Source organism: Anomaloglossus baeobatrachus, chromosome 3 (assembly GCF_048569485.1).
Source record: "Anomaloglossus baeobatrachus isolate aAnoBae1 chromosome 3, aAnoBae1.hap1, whole genome shotgun sequence".
Classification (NCBI taxonomy): domain Eukaryota; kingdom Metazoa; phylum Chordata; class Amphibia; order Anura; family Aromobatidae; genus Anomaloglossus; species Anomaloglossus baeobatrachus.
The window spans coordinates 495276349-495294805 of record NC_134355.1 but is presented as its reverse complement, the minus strand read 5'-3'; the positions used below and the strand labels follow the sequence as shown (position 1 = coordinate 495294805).

Genomic DNA, 18457 nt, shown 5'->3' with positions numbered 1-18457 from the left:
GCTATTATTACCATCTTTTCAGTTAGCCATTAAAAGGTATCAACTGCTGAGGACTCTCAGTTCTTTTAAACAATTTTTTTATCTCTACTGGCTAACACTGTACAAAAATATATTTTGTTGTCAAAGTTACATTACCGGTGCAGCCAAAACACTGAGACCCAAGTAATGGGATCTAGCACTGAAACCAGAGAAGGTGAGAGCCTACTCTGTTATATTTTGTGTTTTAGAGAGCATTTACGGACCAATTTGCTAAAAGTGGAAAACCTCTTCAGGTGTCACTAATGATTTGTATTAGAATGGACTCAGTTTGATTGTAATTAGGAAGTTGTGATAATCCTAAATAAAATAAAGAAAATAGAAACCATGAAGGGTTCATAACTACTTTCATATGCCAGTGATATGCAACCACATAAATAACAATAACAAATAAAGCACTCTCACTCGAACAGGCTGTGTATGTTAAATTAATGTTGGTTGAAGAGCTAGCCATCCTCAGGAAAATTTACTGTAGACCAGGAATGGGCAATTAATTTTCTTGAGCAGTCACATGAGAGACTTTGGTGTGGAGGGCCGAACCAATAGGTTGAATTAATTTTGCTCAATATTAATGTTACCAAATTAATTATAATTATTAGTTTACATTAATATTAATTGTATCATTTAATATTGAGCACAATTACGCATGCTGATATCCCCTATATATCATATAAGCCCCCTCACACTGCACCCTACATACAGTATGATATAATGCCAAATATACAGTGCGAGTACACCACATAGCTCCCTATATACCATATGAGGCCAGATACAGACCTCTATTTAAAACACACAAGCAGGTGGAGGAATCCTCCTAAATCCAGCTCACCATGTGCACTTGGAGGTCCTTTTAGATGGTGGATGGAAAAACCCCAGCCAAGAGGTTAGCACAAAAATTCAGGAATCTGGCATGGCATCTTTATAAAAAAACAAATTTTATTGAGCCATTAAAATCCAATAAAACGGACAAGATGCGTTTCGGGGACACCCTTGTTCACAGTCCAGGTCCAAAACCACCAAAATACAAAAGGAGGCTTCACATAGCATCCAATGTACTTTATGAGCCCCACATAGCCTAGTACATACATTATAAGCATTATAAGCCCCACATAGCATTCAAAATACATGAGCCCCACATAGCCTCCTATATACCTAAGCGCCACATAGCCTGCTATATACCATATGTGCTCATACACATATGAAAACAAACCCCACCACATACTAATCTATTCCCAGTTCCCCTGACACTCTGCTGCACTGACTCTGTTCCCAGCTGTCTTAAACACTGATTGGTGGAAGAAGGGGCTGGCGGTCTCTCCTATATATTCACCTCTATCCACATCCTGTGACATGGGGAGGTGAGCAGTACTGGCGGTCGGGTAACAAAAGAATTGGTGCAGCCCACTGTTTACTGTTTTGAAATCTGCGGGCTGACCTGGAACAGCTAAATAGGCCGGATGTTTGCCCAGTCCTTCTCTAGACTCATTGCACACCACACATCAAACCTCCATCCTATCCCTCAGCCTACTCCAATCTCCCCCTCTCATGTCTATTCTCTTTCTCCTATCCTCATCTCTTCCCAACCACCTACCCCCCACACACATCCCAAACACACTCCCTTTTTTTCTCTCTCTATTATCTCTTTGTTATCCTTGCCACATAAAATCATCATCCAAACTGAATTACTTTTCCTTTATAAATGAATAGGAGTAATGTACATATATTGGGTTTCTGTTGCATTTATCTTTATCCATAATCAGATTTATTGTAAAACAATGTAATTCTTCTTGTATCATCTTTTCATAATTCAATATAATAATTTAAAAAGAAAGACATTACATTACAAGATTCTGTATATCATTATTAAATTGGATCTTTCATCGTTTACAATGTTATTTATTAGCCTTTACTAGATGTGTTAGAGGACTGATTATTTTAAGATACTTTGGTGATATATTATCTTGATTTTTATTTCACTGTAGTTACCAGTATTAAAAATGCACAGAAGCATCTTAGTCTTTCACTAGCAGCGATATTAGTCTTTTATTATTATGTGACTAAGGGAGGAAAAGTCAGCTCCAGATACTTTATAGCACGGCTATAGTTTCCAGCCTACTGTCATCATGCTGGATTCTATCAGTTTTCCTTTAGTTGATTAGTGTCTTGGCAACATATGATATGAGAAAACATAACATTTCTTTTTCAGGCAGTAGGAAGGGTGTAAGTTACTTTGTGGTTTGTTAGACATAAACCCTTTTGGGTCGTAGCCATATTTCTTGGTATGGACTTCTTCATTAATTTCAGAAAGACACTTTGTTCCACTCCTTATTAAGCAGGACTGATGTTGCAGTCAGCTAAGATAAGATATAAATAGGTCACTAACAGCATAAAAATTGATTATATTTTTGTGCTAAATTCTGCTATATTATAAAATGGTATTTATACATGGAAACAATTTTTTTATCACCCAAGTTGACATGTGAAACATGGATTTATTTTTAGAATATATTTACAGAAAGCTTTATGTGCTAAATTATGTTTCCATGTTTCAAAGATTTTTTTCTTTAATGTAGGATTGTGGCTAGAGATCAGTGAACCCAAGGTTCGGTGTTTGTACCAAACACATACTGTACAAAAAAACAGAGTTCACATTCGGAATTCAGTTGCTTTACGTATGAACACCTCTAATCTGAGCATCACTGTGCTTGGGTATGTTCGGTGCTCAGCCCAGTTGTCACATGATGTTTGGTTCTAAACTTGCAGAGTGTCATGGCAGCATCTGACAATGGTCACACTACAGAGTGAAAAGATGTGAACAGGTGCAAGCTGAAAACACATTATAACTAGAAAACATATACAGCTGCACATGAATAAGGGAACTCTGGTATTGCATTACTGCTATAGGAATATTTAAAAAAAATAAAGATATTTAGCATATGTATTGTCCAATGCATGTGAGTCCAGTCACCACGGCAAGGTAATCTCTGTAGATCGGTAACCTAACTTGAAATGCCACTATCTGGGTTAAAACCTCTATGTCTGGGCAGCTAGACTCCTGCTATAAGGGGACTGAACACAGCCTGGTTATAGGGTGGAGTGCTCAATCAGAAAAAGATGCATTGTAAATATATAAAAAGACTGACACGTACATCCAATAGGTGGGAACAGGTGCTAGCTGAAAACACATTATAACTAGAAAACATACAGCTGCACATTAAAATGCTAACAATGAATAAGAGAAATTGAGTATTGCATTACTGCTATAGGAATATTTGAAAAAAAGAGTTATTTAGCATATGTAGGATAGGATGTAGTGTGCATGAAAAAACAATTGAAAAACTCCACCCAGCCATATGTTGAAGTGATCTGTTTATGGCAGGCATGTGCATGCGGGCGAAGATCTGAACTGCCCAATTAGTGACTTCCATTTGGGTTTAGGTCAAGTCTAGGTCCCAAACTGAACTTTATCTAAAGTCCGGATGAAGTTGTCAAACCAAACTTCAACGGGTCCGCTCATTTCTAATTGTGGTACTATTGTATATTTGTATATAATACAAAGGTGTGGTATTTTATTCCATATTCAACAACAAAATAAAATAAAGTATAAGGCCTAAAATATAAATTTTTTATTAAAATTCAATAGATAAGAAAAAGAAGAAAAAAGTAATGTGATACAGGTTTAGGGACCAAACGGAGCGATTTAAAAAACAGCATTCAATAAAATACATATAGGAATTTGATTTTTTTTTCCTACAAATCACAAGAGAAAAAAATGCCAAGAGCCTAAACTATGACAAAGTACCAGCAGGAAATTACAAAAATATCAGTTGTGCAAAAGGGATATTAAAGTGGCAGAGTGCATAACATACAGAGAGGAAATCAATCGATATACAGTGAAATTCATAGATTTCAATTTACATAAGAGTGCAGAGAAACCATATTAAATCCACACTAGTTGATATACCGTATGTAGTAACCACAAGTGTCAGAATAAATACAGGGAGAGCCAAATCAGCTGAGCATAAAAATGAAATTCATAGATATAAGTTTATAGGAAAACACAAACAAATGAGATTTTGCACACCCACTGCTCAGAAATCAACTCCAAGTGAAAGCCATATAAAATTAAAAAAGCAGAGCAAGACAGTGTTAACCTATATGTATAAATAGATAGCAACGTAGCTCCAATGCTGATGTATATACTGACCACAGTTGTCAGAGTAGGTGCAGAGTAACTAGGAAGAGCCATATCAGCAAAGTGAGCAGTATATATGATGTAGAGAACTTACTAATTGAATGCCAGAGCTCCGGGTACCTGATTAACCGGTAATTAGTACTTTATGCACTTGGCACTTTTTCTTCTTATGATTTGTACAAAAAAAAATAAAGTTCCTACGGTATATGTATTTTATTGAATGCTGCTTTTACATCCCTCTATTTGGTTCCTATATGTATTTTATTGAATGCTCTGTTTGGTCCCTATACCTGTATCACCATATTTTTTCTTATTTATACTATCTGTTGGATTTTAATTCATTCTAATAAACATGGAATATTTTAGGTCTTATACTTTGTTTTCTTTTGTTGTTGAATATGAGCTAGTTTATGTCACCCTAAAATAATATGAAAAGGTACATTTTGTTGACTATATTATATTCCATATTTGGATTAAAAAAAGACACTTGTCCATCATCAAGTTCAACAAAGGAAAGACAGAGGATTGCAGGAAGGGGTATATACATACAACCTCATTGTTTAGATCAATCTGTTCTAAATTACCATATTTTTCCTACCTAATGCTCAGAGTTAATTGACTGAATCAAAATTCAGAAAAAAATATTTAATATATTTAAATAAGTATTTATGTTTTTTTCTTCTGAATAGTTTTTTATATGTATTGAGACGTTTTTCAAAAGTATTTAATTTGGAGCAATGTATGTCCAATGTTTAGCGTACAGATCTAGAAAATGTTGGTTTAACCCCTTAATGCTTTATGAAGGCTCCATCCTTCATGAAGTAGGTCAGAGAGCATGGAGCTGATTGAAGATGAGCTGTGGAAGTTCGGGTTCTGCGGGTTCATCCGGATTTTACATAAAGTTCTGTTCTGGACCTTGTCTTGACCCAAACTTCATTGGAAGTCACTGATTGGGCAGTTTGTCTCTCTGCCCAGATGCAGCCAGCCATAAACAGATTACATTCGGGGGAGGGAGGGAAGGGTTTTTTCATTATTTTTTTTACACACTACATCAGAAAATATTGATTTTACCCTGACTGTGATGTATTCAAACACCTCAATTGGCTTGCACTGGGTTGAGCACCGGGAGTACCCGAGCACAGCAATACTCACTCAATTAGCTTGCATATGTAAAGCACCCAAAATCTGAACTCGAACACTGATTTTTTTGTAAAGTCTGTGTACGAACAGCAAGCTTTTACTGTTCGGGTCCACTCATCTCTAAAGCTGACCCCAATCCACAAATGACAGATTAAACAACACTAACACATCCACTTTAACTATAATAACAAATTAAAGTATTTTACCCCAATATCATATCAGCTGGGACACATGGGGATACATTAACGTTAGTGTCACATTACTGCCATCTTGATGCTTATTTAGGCTTCATAAGTTATCATCATTTTTACTTTATGCTTCAATACTAAGGCATAGCAATATAGAGTACAAGTAAATAAATAATCACAGGTTCACATCCCCTAAGGCAAACAAAATTTATGAAAGAGAAAGTTAAAAAACTAAAAATATATTTTTAAATAATAAAAAAGCGCAAAAATATAAATCTCTCCGATTTTTCAATTTTTAATTAAATAAAGAGCATATTAGTTCTCACATTCAGTAATAAAAGTCCAGTCAAAATACAAAATTAATTAATTCATGCTTTAAACACCAATAAAAAAATAATCTAAATGCCAGAATTTCTATTTTTCAGTTACTCACTTCCCAAAACAAAAGCAATGAAGTGTGAACAAAATATTATAAGTACTATAAGATGATACCAATTAAAACTATAGGTATACGGCAAGAAAAAAATCCAATGGAAAAATGGACTTCCAAAATTTCTTTAAATCTTAACTTATTTTTTCTGTAAAGAATAAAAGTGATGTGAAAAAAACAGCAATAGACATGAAAAAATAGCAGCAAATAGATGGACCATCATGAAGGTTTTATATCGAAACGCGTAGTCCCACGTAGAAAAGTTATATGGGGTCAGCAATGTCTACATTAGTCACTTTTTTCATAAAGCTCAGAATTTTTAGAAATCCTAAAAAATATCCTTTATGTTTGGTATCATTATAATTACACACCTGTAGAATCAAGTTGCCAAGTAAAAATTCACCGTAAAAATTTCACTCAAAAAAACAGAATGTCAGAATTGCATTTTTTCACCTTTTCATCCCTCTTGGAATTATTCCCATTCATCAGTAGATTACATAGTAAATCAATATTGTCATTCAAAAATATAACTCATTCTGCAAAAATCAAGCTCCTACATGGGTATGTAGATGGGGCATAATAATGTAAGGTTCTTAAAAATTGAGGAGAAACAAATGAAAGAATAAAAAATGGCTATTTTCTTAATAGATTAATATTTTGTTTCCGAAGCATCCCATGAGCAAGAGGCTTTACAGCAGGAGTGGTCAATTATTTTTCCGAGGGACAACATTACAGACCGTGACTGTCATGGAGATCCAAACAAAGAGGCTGAAATTAATTCCACTCAATATTAATCTAAAGATATTAATTATTATTTTATATTAATATTTATAATAATTGTATCAATATTGAGCAGAATTAAGTATGCTGACATCAACCGTTATAGAGTATGAGCCCACACACAGCCCCCGATATACAGCATGAGCCCCTACATTGAATCTTATATACAGCAAGGCACCCCAAATAACCAGTATATAAAGTGTAAGCCTCACACAACCCTTTAGAAACCATATGAGCCCACACACAGCCCCATACATGAAGGATAGCATAGCCCCTATATACAGTATGAGCCCACACACAGACCCTCTATATTATTATTATTATTATTATTATTATTTATTATTATAACGCCATCAATTCCATGGTGCTTTACATGTGAAAGGGGTATACATAATAGGGACAAGTAGAATAATCATAAACAGTACAAGACACAGACAGGTACAGGAGGAGAGAGGTCCCTACCCGCGAGGGCTCACAGTCTACAAGGGATAGATGAGGATACAGTAGGTTAGGGTAGAGCTGATTGTGCGGCGCTTTATCAGACTGAGGGTTATGGCAGGTTGTAGGCTTGTCGGAAGAGGTGGGTCTTCAGGTTCCTTTTGAAGCTTGGCAAGGTAGGCGAGAGTGTGATCTGTTGTGGCAGAGCATTCCAGAGTATGGGGGAGGCACGGGCGAAATCTTGGATGCGATGGTGGGAAGAGGAGATGAGAGGAGAGTAGAGAAGGAGATCTTGTGAGGATCGGAGGTTACGTGTAGGTAAGTACCGGGAGACTAGGTCACAGTTGTAGGGAGGAGAAAGGTTGTGGATGGCTTTGTATGTCATGGTTAGTGTTTTGAACTGCAGTCGTTGGGCAATGGGAAGCCAGTGAAGGGATTGGCAGAGAGGAGAGGTCGGGGAGTAGCTGGGGGACAGGTGGATTAGCCAGGCAGCATGGTTCAGAATAGATTGTAGGTGTGCGAGACTGTTAGAAAGGAAACCACAGAGCAGGAGGTTGCAATAATCCAGACGGGAGATAATAAGGGCATGTATTAGGGTTTTTGCAGCTTCTTGGGAAAGGAATGCACGGATCCGGGAAATATTTTTGAGTTGGAGGTGGCAGGAGGTGAAAAGGGCTTGGATGTGTGGCTTGAAAGAGAGATCAGAGTCTAGGATTACTCCCAGGCAGCGAGCGGGTTGCACTGGGGAAAGTGAGCAGCCATTGACATTGATGGATATGTCAGGTGGGGGAGTTAAGTGTGGAGGAGGAAAGACAATGAATTCGTTTTTGTCCATGTTCAGTTTTAGAAATCGAGCAGAGAAAAAAGATGAAATAGCAGACAGACATTGTGGGATTCTGGTTAGTAGGGAGGTGATGTCAGGTCCAGAGAGGTAGATCTGTGTATCATCAGCATAGAGATGATACTGAAAGCCGTGGGACTCTATGAGCTGTCCCAGGCCGAAGGTGTAAATGGAGAACAGCAGGGGTCCAAGAACTGAACCTTGGGGGACCCCGACAGATAGGGGGTGAGATGAGGAAGTGATGTGAGAGTGGGAGACGTTGAAAGTTCGGTTGGATAAGTATGAGGAGATCCAAGATAGCGCCAAGTCTGTGATGCCCAGAGATGAGAGAATTTGTAATAGAAGGGAGTGGTCTACTGTGTCAAAGGCAGAGGACAGGTCTAGGAGGAGGAGGACAGAGTAGTGTTGCTTGGCTTTTGCGGTTAGTAGGTCGTTAGCGACTTTGATCAGGGCAGTTTCAGTGGAATGATGGGGTTGGAAGCCAGATTGTAACCAATCAAAGAGAGAGCAGGAAGAGAGGTATGAGGACAGTTCAAGATGGACATGCTGTTCCAGTAGTTTTGAGGCATAGGGGAGAAGTGATATGGGGCGATAGTTTGACACAGAGGATGGGTCAAGGGAGGGCGTTTTGAGGATGGGTGTGATTGAGGCATGTTTAAAGCATGAAGGGAATACACCAGTTGTTAGTGATAGGTTGAAGAGATGGGTTAGGGCTGGGATGAGGACTGCGGTGATGTTGGGGATGAGATGCGATGGGAGCGGGTCAAGTGCACAGGTGGTTAGATGTGATCTTGAGAGTAGAGTGGAAAGATGTTCTTCTGTCATGGTGGAGAAGCTGGATTTTGAGGAAGAAGGCTGAGTAGTTGTGAGGAGTGGCTGTGGGGATTGTGGGCCAAAGCTTGCTCTGATGTTGTCAATCTTCTGCTTGAAGAAAGAGGCAAAGTCTTCAGCTGAGATGAGAGGAGAGGGAGGTGTTGCTGGAGGACGGAGGAGATATTAATAGTGTTGAATAGCTGTTTAGGGTTTGAGAGAGAGAATATGAGGGATAAGAAGTAGGTTTGTTTTGCAGCGGTGAGTGCAGACTTGAAAGTGGAGAGAGCTTGTTTGTATGTAACGAAGTGCTCAGTGGATGAGACCTCTTCCATCTGCGCTCAGCAGTTCTGGAAGCCCGTCTCAATTCTTTAGTCTGACTCGTGTACCAGGGTTGCCTGTTGATTGTGCGGGTTTTGGTGTGTGTGACAGGGGCAGCTGATTCGAGAGCTGCAGAGATAGGGGTGTTGTATAAAGTGGCAGCAGCATCTGCATTGTTTGAAGAAGCAATGTCTACAAGAGGGAAAAGAGACTGAGAAAGTGAGTGTAAGTCAAGGTGATTGAGATTTCTGCGGGGGTGTGAAGGTTTGTGGAGGGGGGTTGTGTACTTGGAGAAGAAAGGGAAGAGAATGTGAGTAGGTTGTGGTCCGACAGGGGTAGAGGTGAGTTAGAGAGGTTAGATAGGGAACAGAGGCGAGTGAAGCTGAGGTCCAGCGTGTGGCCATGTTTGTGAGTAGCTGCAGAGGACCATTGAGTGAGGCCGAAGGAGGAAGCGAGTGTTCGACGTTTAGCGACAGATGAGTGAGAAGTGTCAATGGGAATGTTAAAGTCACCCATGATGATGGTGGGGATGTCGGTGGAAAGGAAATGTAGTAGCCAGGTGGTGAAATGGTCAAAAAAGGCAGTGGCTGGCCCTGGAGGGCGGTAAATGACAGCCAGTTGGAGGTTGAAAGGGGAGTAGATGCGTATGGAGTGCACCTCAAAAGAAGGGAGAGTAACCGAGGGTGGTAGTGGATTTGGGGTAAAGGAGCATTGGTTGGACAGGAGCAAACCAATTCCTCCACCATGCTTGTTACTGGGGCGGGGTGTGTGAGAGAGTTGGAGACCACCATTAGAAAGTGCAGCAGGAGAGGCAGTGTCAGAGGGGGTGAGCCAGGTTTCAGTGATGCCAAGGAAGGAAAGTTTATTAGTGATGAAAAGATCATGAATGTAGGAAAGTTTATTGCACACAGAGCGAGCATTCTATAGAGCTCCTGTTAATGGGACTGGGGGAGCTGGGGCTGGGTGAATGGGTATAAGGTTAGAGAGGTTGCGGAAATTGGTGTTAGAGTGTGGATGGCAGTTAGATGTGACAATGGGGATGTGGTGAGGAGGGCTGGGATTTGGGGACATATCCCCAGCAGTGAGGAGAAGCAGTGAGAGTGTTAGTAGGTGGGAGCAGGAGAGGCCATGAGGTGACCATGTGTGTCTGGAGACACTGGGTGTAAAGTGGAGGAAGAGATCTGAGGAGAGGGTGAGATGGGTGGGGAGGATGGAGGGAGAGATGAATAGCTCATTACTGGGTGTAGGGATTAGAGGGGAAGATAGAAAGTGAAGTATTATAGGGGTGAAAGTAAAAACACATACAAACATTGTTTACTTTGACTATGTATCCAGTTACCTTATAAAGCATGATCCCCCACATAGCCTCCTGTATATAGTATTAGCCACCACATAGCCTTCTATATACAGTATGAGGCCCCACCCAGCCCCTTATATACCATATGAGCCCACACAGCCACATACATGCACGATGGGTCTCTGACATAGCCCCCCACATTTCCTCTATATATACAGTATGAGCCACACACATAGCCCCTTATATACAGTATGAGCTCCCACATAGAACCTTTATATATATAAGCCCCCACACAGCTTCTCTAAAAACAATGTGAGCCCTACTTAGCCCTTCTAGATAAAGTATGAGCCCCAAATGGCCCCTCTATAAACAATAAATTTGCCACGTAGCTCCCTTCATACATCATGAGCCTTCACATAGCTCCCTACATACAGGATGATCATTCACACAGCCTCAATATACTCTAACCTCCACACAGCTCCTAATATGTACAGCATGAGCTTTCATGTAGGTGCTTAATATAGGATGAGCCCTCAAACAAGCCCTCTGTATACAGCATGAGACCTTACATTGCTACCTAAATACAGGTTAACCCTCACACAACACCCTATATACAATATGAGCCCCCACTCAGCCCCATACATACAGCATGAGCCCCCACTTAGCTCAATACAAACAGTATGAGCCCCACATAGCCCTTCTATATACAGTGTGAGCCCCCACAGACCCCCTCTATATACAATATGAGCACCCACATAGCTTATGATATACAATATAAGCCCTCAAAGTCTCCCAAAGAGCCCAAAAATAGCCTTGTAAATACAGCAGAAGACTTCATATAGCTTTCTAAATACATTATGAAACCCTAACAGCCTTTTATATACTGTATGAACCCTCAAATAGCCTCCTATATACATTATGAGTCCCACATAGTCTCCTATGTTCATTATGAGCCCCACTTAGCCTACTATATACATTTTGAGAGGTGAGTGGAGTGTGAGTATAAGTATAATTTTCACTTTTTATACCTTACATCTATTATGCTTTGGGTTTTACTGAGATTCCAGACTATGATAAGGGAGAATAATGAGAAGATAATTTCTCAGTGAATAAAATTTCTCAGTATAAATCCATGTGAAAGGCAAATTCAAATTTTGTCTGATCTGCTCATGTTTATTTATGTTTGCACACAGATTACAAGTTGTTAGACTTTGTTAAAATCAAACCAAAAGTACATGCTAAATATGTCCAATGACTTTTATTAATAAGACAAAAGGTTAAAAAGATGTTATTTAGCCCTCATTTAGACTGTATTTGTAGCCTACAACCTGCCATAACCCTCAGTCTGATACAGCACCGCACAATCAGCTCTACCCTAACCTACTGTATCCTCATCTATCCCTTGTAGACTGTGAGCCCTCGCGGGCAGGGACCTCTATCCTCTTCTACCTGTCTGTGTCTGTATTGTTTATGATTATTGTACTTGTCCCTATTATGTACACCCCTTTCACATGTAAAGCGCCATGGAATTGATGGCGCTATAATAATAAATAATAATAATTTGTAAAAAAAAGTCCATGGAAAATCCTAGAAGATTACAGTATTCCATACAATGGCATCCAGTACAATAAAAAGTATTGAGCATGCTATATGTTTTTTTTTCCATTATAATGTTTGTGTTTATTAATGCCACTCTATTATCTATTGGATGCTTCCATTTAATGTATGGTTTTGGAGCTTTTCCTAGTGTATGCATCAAACGCATGCCATGTAGGTAATTTGAACATAGCCTTGAAGGTCTCTAATGAACTATGCATAAACAGATAGGATGAATTTTGTGATATTTTAATATCTATAGTACTTGCGTAATATTCAGACCTGTCCCTTAGTAATTTGGATGCTTCATTACTGGAGATGAATTGGATTTATAGCATGTTGACTCTTTGGGAATTTATGCTGAGTTCAGTAGATCCATAAAAGGTCTAGGTATTGAAGTCATAATACCTTCACTAAAATATTTCCACCATATGACTGTCTGAAACTAGCCTTTTAACAAATAGTTTCTTAAGCAAAAGAAAAAAGAAATATATTAATATTTATTATTTTTGTTTTCCTATAACTGTTTAATAATCATGTTGGTTTATATTACATTAACCAATTACAATTACATTAACCAAAGGGGGGAATGAAATGTATTGAGAGAAAATTAGCAGCTAATTGGATTGAGATGATGCCTTTATTGGTAAACTGTTATTCAGAACTGCAAGCTGTCAAGTCAATTCAAGCCTTTCTGGAATGTAAGTAAAAGGGTTGGAGTTAATCTCGGCTGCCTCATCCAGAATGTATTTATAGCATTAACTATAAAACCAATATTTAATGAACGATTGGCAATAACCTCTTAAATCATCTTACTATGGGGTCTGTGGATAGTTAAAATTAACACACACATACCATGTTTATAACTACTTAGTTTGGATGAAACATAGCTCATATTTTTATGATGCACAATCCAGTATTGTAGATAGTAAATAGAGACAAGTGGATCTATTGAAATTTATATTTGCCTGCTTTGCTGAATTTTCCTAAATAATTTGATTTGCTCCAATTAATTTGTGCAAATCTCAATTTTAAAAAGCTTGTAATTGTTTGTAAAATACATGTTGGGGAGAGAGAAGAGAGAGGGAGAACCCCACTGACCCCATAAGAGCTTACACATTACAGAAGAGAGACCCACCTGGCCGTAAGAGTTTAAACTATACAGAAGAGAAAGAACACCTCTGACCATATGATCTTAGACTATATCAGAGCCAAAGAGCAAAATCACTGATTATAAGAGGTTGCACTCCAGAAGAAAGAATACCTTACTGATCATAAGAGCTTACACTCTACAGGAGAAATAGAGGATTATGCTGATCTTAAGAGCTTACATTCTACAGGAGAAATAGAGGATCATGCTGATCTTAAAAGCTTAAACTCTACAGGATAAATAGAGGACCATGCTGATCTACAGAGCTTACACTCTACAGGAGAAATAGCGTTTCATGCTGATCATAGGAGCTTACACTCTACAGGAGAAATAGAGGATCATGCTGATCATAGGAGCTTACACTCCACAGGAGAAATAAAGGTTAATGCCGACCATAAGAGCTTACACTCTACATAAGAGAGAGCAACCTGTTGGCCATAATATCTGACACTCTACATGAAATACATTTTCTCAGTGACTTTAGATATTGAAAATGGCTTTGCCGTTCAAACTGTGCTCCACTGGGAACTGCTAATTTGTGATGGTCCCGGTAATTACCATGTACAAGGTTTGATAATCTGATAGATATCATAGCTGCATAGCTTTATGGGGAATCGCACACAGACACACAAAAATACCTTAACCTGCTCTCTGATGGTCCTTCATTGCGTGAAATGGGGCTGGGCAAGTTTTTTTTTTTTGCAAAACGGGAATCAAATTTAAAGTGTACAAATTTGCTTCAAACCACAAATTTCAGAAAATTTGACTTAATCTTAAGCTAGTGGAAGAAGTATGTATATGCAGCCACACACAAACTCGAGCCACTAACCAGCCTTCTGCGAAGCACTGAAGGCCTTGATGTCACAGTGGCAGTCTGGAGACACCTCCTTTATAGGAACCAGCCACAATTGTAACTGTTGCAATCTACGTTGGTTCTAAGAAATGTCAGTTTTATAAATGTATTCTAAATGCTTTTCTGTGAATATCATTTTTCGTGATACATATTCACTGTTCAATAATGCAACTTTTTTTTTATGTTGGTCAGGTAGGAGTAAAAAATCAAGAATGTCCGTCAGCTCAACAAAGTTAGTTGATGGCCACTTCCCTACCTTTATAATCCTTTGTATATCCACAAATGCCAGCTCAATGTTCCTGATGACACAAGTTCTTTATCATATCCTCACCAACACATTATAAGCAGGTACAATCAATATGAAGAAAAAATTTGACAGGGAGTGATAGTTTTCTGACCTAGTCGTCCTTACTCATAGTTCAACCTATTACTGTGAGTAAGAACTGCTAGGTCAGAAACGCATCAATCCGTGTCCTGTATTTTTCATCGTATTGATTATGCCTGCTTTTATCATGTATGTAGAAATGTAATAGATACCTTATTTTATCTGGAACATTGTTTTGGCAATTGTGAATAGATATTGTTGCTTATGGTATAACCAAAAACTTTGTTTTTTATTTAGTTTTTTTTCATTTAGAACAGCTGATGTTTTCACCCTTCAAGATAATATGATGTACACTTTGGCATGATTATTAAAATGAATTCCCAGAATCACTGCATTTTTGCCATGATTTCTGAAAGTCTCTCTTCAATTTATACTGTGGTTTGCAATGTGTGAAGGATTAGAAATAGTCTAAGGGACATTTAGAAAGAAAATCCTTCATATTGAGACCATGCTGTACTGTTAAGAACATTGCAAAAGTCAACTGAATATTTTTTAGAAATATAAGCAATTATACTATTTCTCTGGTTTATTGTCATCATTCTCGACGCTTCAAAATCAGGTAAAAAAATTTTTATATCAGGATTAAATTATTCTAACAATTTTTTCGTAAAAAAAATCAAACTTACCCAGTTTTTGCAAAATTGGCCCAAAGTCTCATTACATTTCGACTCAGTGTTTCTTCTTCTTTTGTATAATTGAGTCTCCTATACATTGGAATTCCAAAAACGAATTCAATTTCATAGCCATGAACAACTCCCATCCAACCAGGCCAAGCTAATTTTGATGATCTGTGGTTAAAGAAGTATAAATAGGCTTTGTTTCCAAGTTCTGCATTTCTCTTTGTGAAGTCCAGCAGCGGACATATAAAATTATAATCTCCAACAATATCATCCATGGCATCACGATTAAGAACTGGATTCTTTTCATCTTCCCAGTTTGTGTAGTGAAAAATTATAGAGTCAACTGCAAGCTCAGTGACTTTGGGAAATGCTAGTTTTACACTTTCTTGAAACTGAGTTCGATTTATAAAGCTGTCATGGTCTTTGCTAAACCCTGGTAACTGGTAAACTAAGAAATATGACCCTTCATCCTTGTTAACTCCTGTTAATATCTGTGTATTTTTTTTAAGTTGTCCAATTTGCAGAAGATTTTTTGGTAAATCAATAAGAAAATCTCCATCAACTGTTGGAACAAAATTAATTTCTATTATTGATCTACGTGATAAGATAGAAAGCGATTTCTCAATTACTTCCTGTGGAGTTTTATTCCGAACACAAGCAATTATTTCTGTCTCATTTCTGAAAGAACAACTCAACATGTTTGCCATTGTCAGAGCTCGATTATGAGCCTCTGTGCTTTCTATACAAGCCCAAGGGGCATTTGCAGTTCCACTTTGCATAATGGCTCTTGTAAAATATGGATGACTTTTTGGAGAAAGCACATGATAACTGACAGAAGCTCCTCCTGCACTTTCTCCAAAAATAGTTATACTTTTTGGATTACCGCCAAATACTGCAATATTATTGTGAATCCACTGAAGTGCCAACCTCTGATCAAATAATCCAGCATTTCCTGGTGCTTCAGAGTTACCTGGAAAAGCCAAAAAGCCCAAAACCCCCACTCTGTAGTTCAGTGACACGACAATAACACGTTCATTCCGAGCTAAAAACTTGCCATCATAAACATCTAATGAAGATGTTCCAGTCTCAAAACCACCACCATATATCCAAACCATAACACTTGCATTTCTTGGCTTTGGGCTTGGTATCCATATATTAAGATAAAGACAGTCTTCACTTAATTGTGTATTTGGATTCCACATTTCAGCACCAGAAAATCCAGGGAATGTTTGATCCACATACTGATAGCAAGAATTGCCATACGTTGAAGCATTCAACACTTCAGACCATGGTTTGGTAGGTTCAGGTTTTTTAAATCTCAAGGCTCCAATTGGTGGTTCAGCATAGGGTATCCCAAGAAATGCTGTAATTGTCTTAGAAAACACTGATATTTCTAGCCCTCTTACTTTTCCAGACTTGGTTAGAACAACATCATCATCATCATCATCATCATCACTGCGGACGGTTGAGGAAAGCAGAAAAATGACTGTGAAGCAGATTGCAGAGAAGTTCTTTCTTTGTGTCGACTTGTACCACATAACTGATAACTGCAATAGATACAATAATATGTTATATTAAATGTTTGTACCAACACAACAGCAAAAATGATAGCAATAGGAAAGATCCTGGCCATGTAACTTTTAACTATAGTGGAATAAATTGCAGTATTAAGCAATATTTAAATAACTTCCTATAAAGCCAAACAAGGATGTTTGATGGATGTTTAGGATGCTAATAGTTAACCCCCATTAACAATCAACAATTTCTATGAACATTTAGTCTATTTGTTCATTTTTAGCATCATTTTTAGAGAAAGTGCTCTTTTCACAATTTGACATACCGCACATACTCGTGTATAAGCCAAATTTTTCAGCATATTTTTTATGCTGCAAAAGCCCCCCTTGGCTTAAACTCGAGTGAGGATCCAACTGATGGTCAGTTTTATCTATGTGCGACCTGTGAGATCGCTCGGGGTGTCGGCTGCCAAACTGCAGTGTGGGCAACAGCGAATCATGTTAGTTACCGTGCACACTGATCGCTGCCCCCCCTCTGCCATGATATACTGTAGGTCTCTAGTCCAGGGATCTTAAACACTCAAAATGCAGACACATGAACCCCTCAATGATCTCGGCTGGTACACGGGGCCAACGCTACTGTCAGCACTTTACTTCAGTTGAATGATTTGCGATACAACATACAACATTGACAGAGTTTATCCACAGCAACAAGTTTAACAAATAATATCCCCTATATAACCTTGATTCCCAGTTTATCCACACAGCCAAGAATGACAGAGTTCCCCCACACATTATCAATGTTTTTTAAAAAAAAAAGCCCCCATGGAGCCTCTTTACCCATTTGACCCTCAAAGCAAAGAGTAGCCAAGATCCACCACTGAGCACCCAATGTTTAAAAAGGCCCATAAACAGCCTCTTTACCAGGTTGACCTTCAAAGCCAAAATTGCCTAAGATCTACCACAGAGCACTTAATTTTTAAAAAAGGCCCCTAAACAGTTTCTATATCTGGTTGACACTCTCAGCTAACATTGCCCGAGATCCACCAAAAAGCACCTATCATAGATGAGCCACAGAAGGCCATTCAAACCAAAAGTGACAGGTGCCTGACTTGTTGAGGTTGACACCACTTTGCCAGTTTTCAAGGGGGTGATGCTGAAGAAAGAATGCCCATGGTCCTCAGGTGCCAGCTCTGCTTTCAGCAGGGCAACAAATCTTATGCTGCCTGCTTTACTAGTTCCCACTCAGGTCCAAATTTTCAGGTCCTATTGTGTACAGCATAGTTATTGAACTTAAAATCTTGTACAATTTGGGATCGAGCTGCAGTTACACCAGCTAGACTTGCTTCCACTTGTCCCAGCAATTTAACCTTTAGCTGCTGTTCACCCAATGCTGTTCACTGAGAGAACCAGGGGCCCAAAACATATATTATGAAAAAAATATTCTTCAAATTAGGCAGATATACAATATTGGCAGAGTACACCCACAAAGCAAAAAGTTTAACAAATAAAGTCCCCTTTATTGCCTGTATTCCCAGTTCACCCACACAGTTAATATTGATATTGAGTTCCCACACAGACCGCCAAATTTTTAAAAATGTCCCTACAATGCCTCTTTAACCAGTTGGCCTTCACAGCCAAGATTGCCTGAAATCCACTACACAGTACCAAATGGTAACAGAGATGGGCTATAGAACCCCATCCAATGGTGTGGTCAAGACTCAGAAATGATAGGTGCCTGACTTTGTTAAGGATCATAGTGCTTTGCTTGTTTTTAAGGTGATGATGTTGAAGAAAGATGTCCATGGTACTAAGGTGCTAACTCTATGCTTTCAGCAAAGCACCGATTCTTATACTGCCTGT

The 18457-nt window shown here is 38.6% G+C and overlaps 1 protein-coding gene across 1 annotated transcript in view; it reads right to left on the bottom strand.

Moving 5' to 3' along the window:
• Nucleotides 1-18457, bottom strand: part of BCHE (butyrylcholinesterase) — a 131915-nt gene that overhangs the window by 104818 nt on the left and 8640 nt on the right. Inside the window, exon 2 of the mRNA XM_075340658.1 lies at nucleotides 15087-16627. Within this exon, the coding sequence (XP_075196773.1) occupies nucleotides 15087-16618 (1532 nt within the window). The 5' untranslated portion in view covers nucleotides 16619-16627. The remainder of the gene's footprint in view (nucleotides 1-15086; nucleotides 16628-18457) is intronic.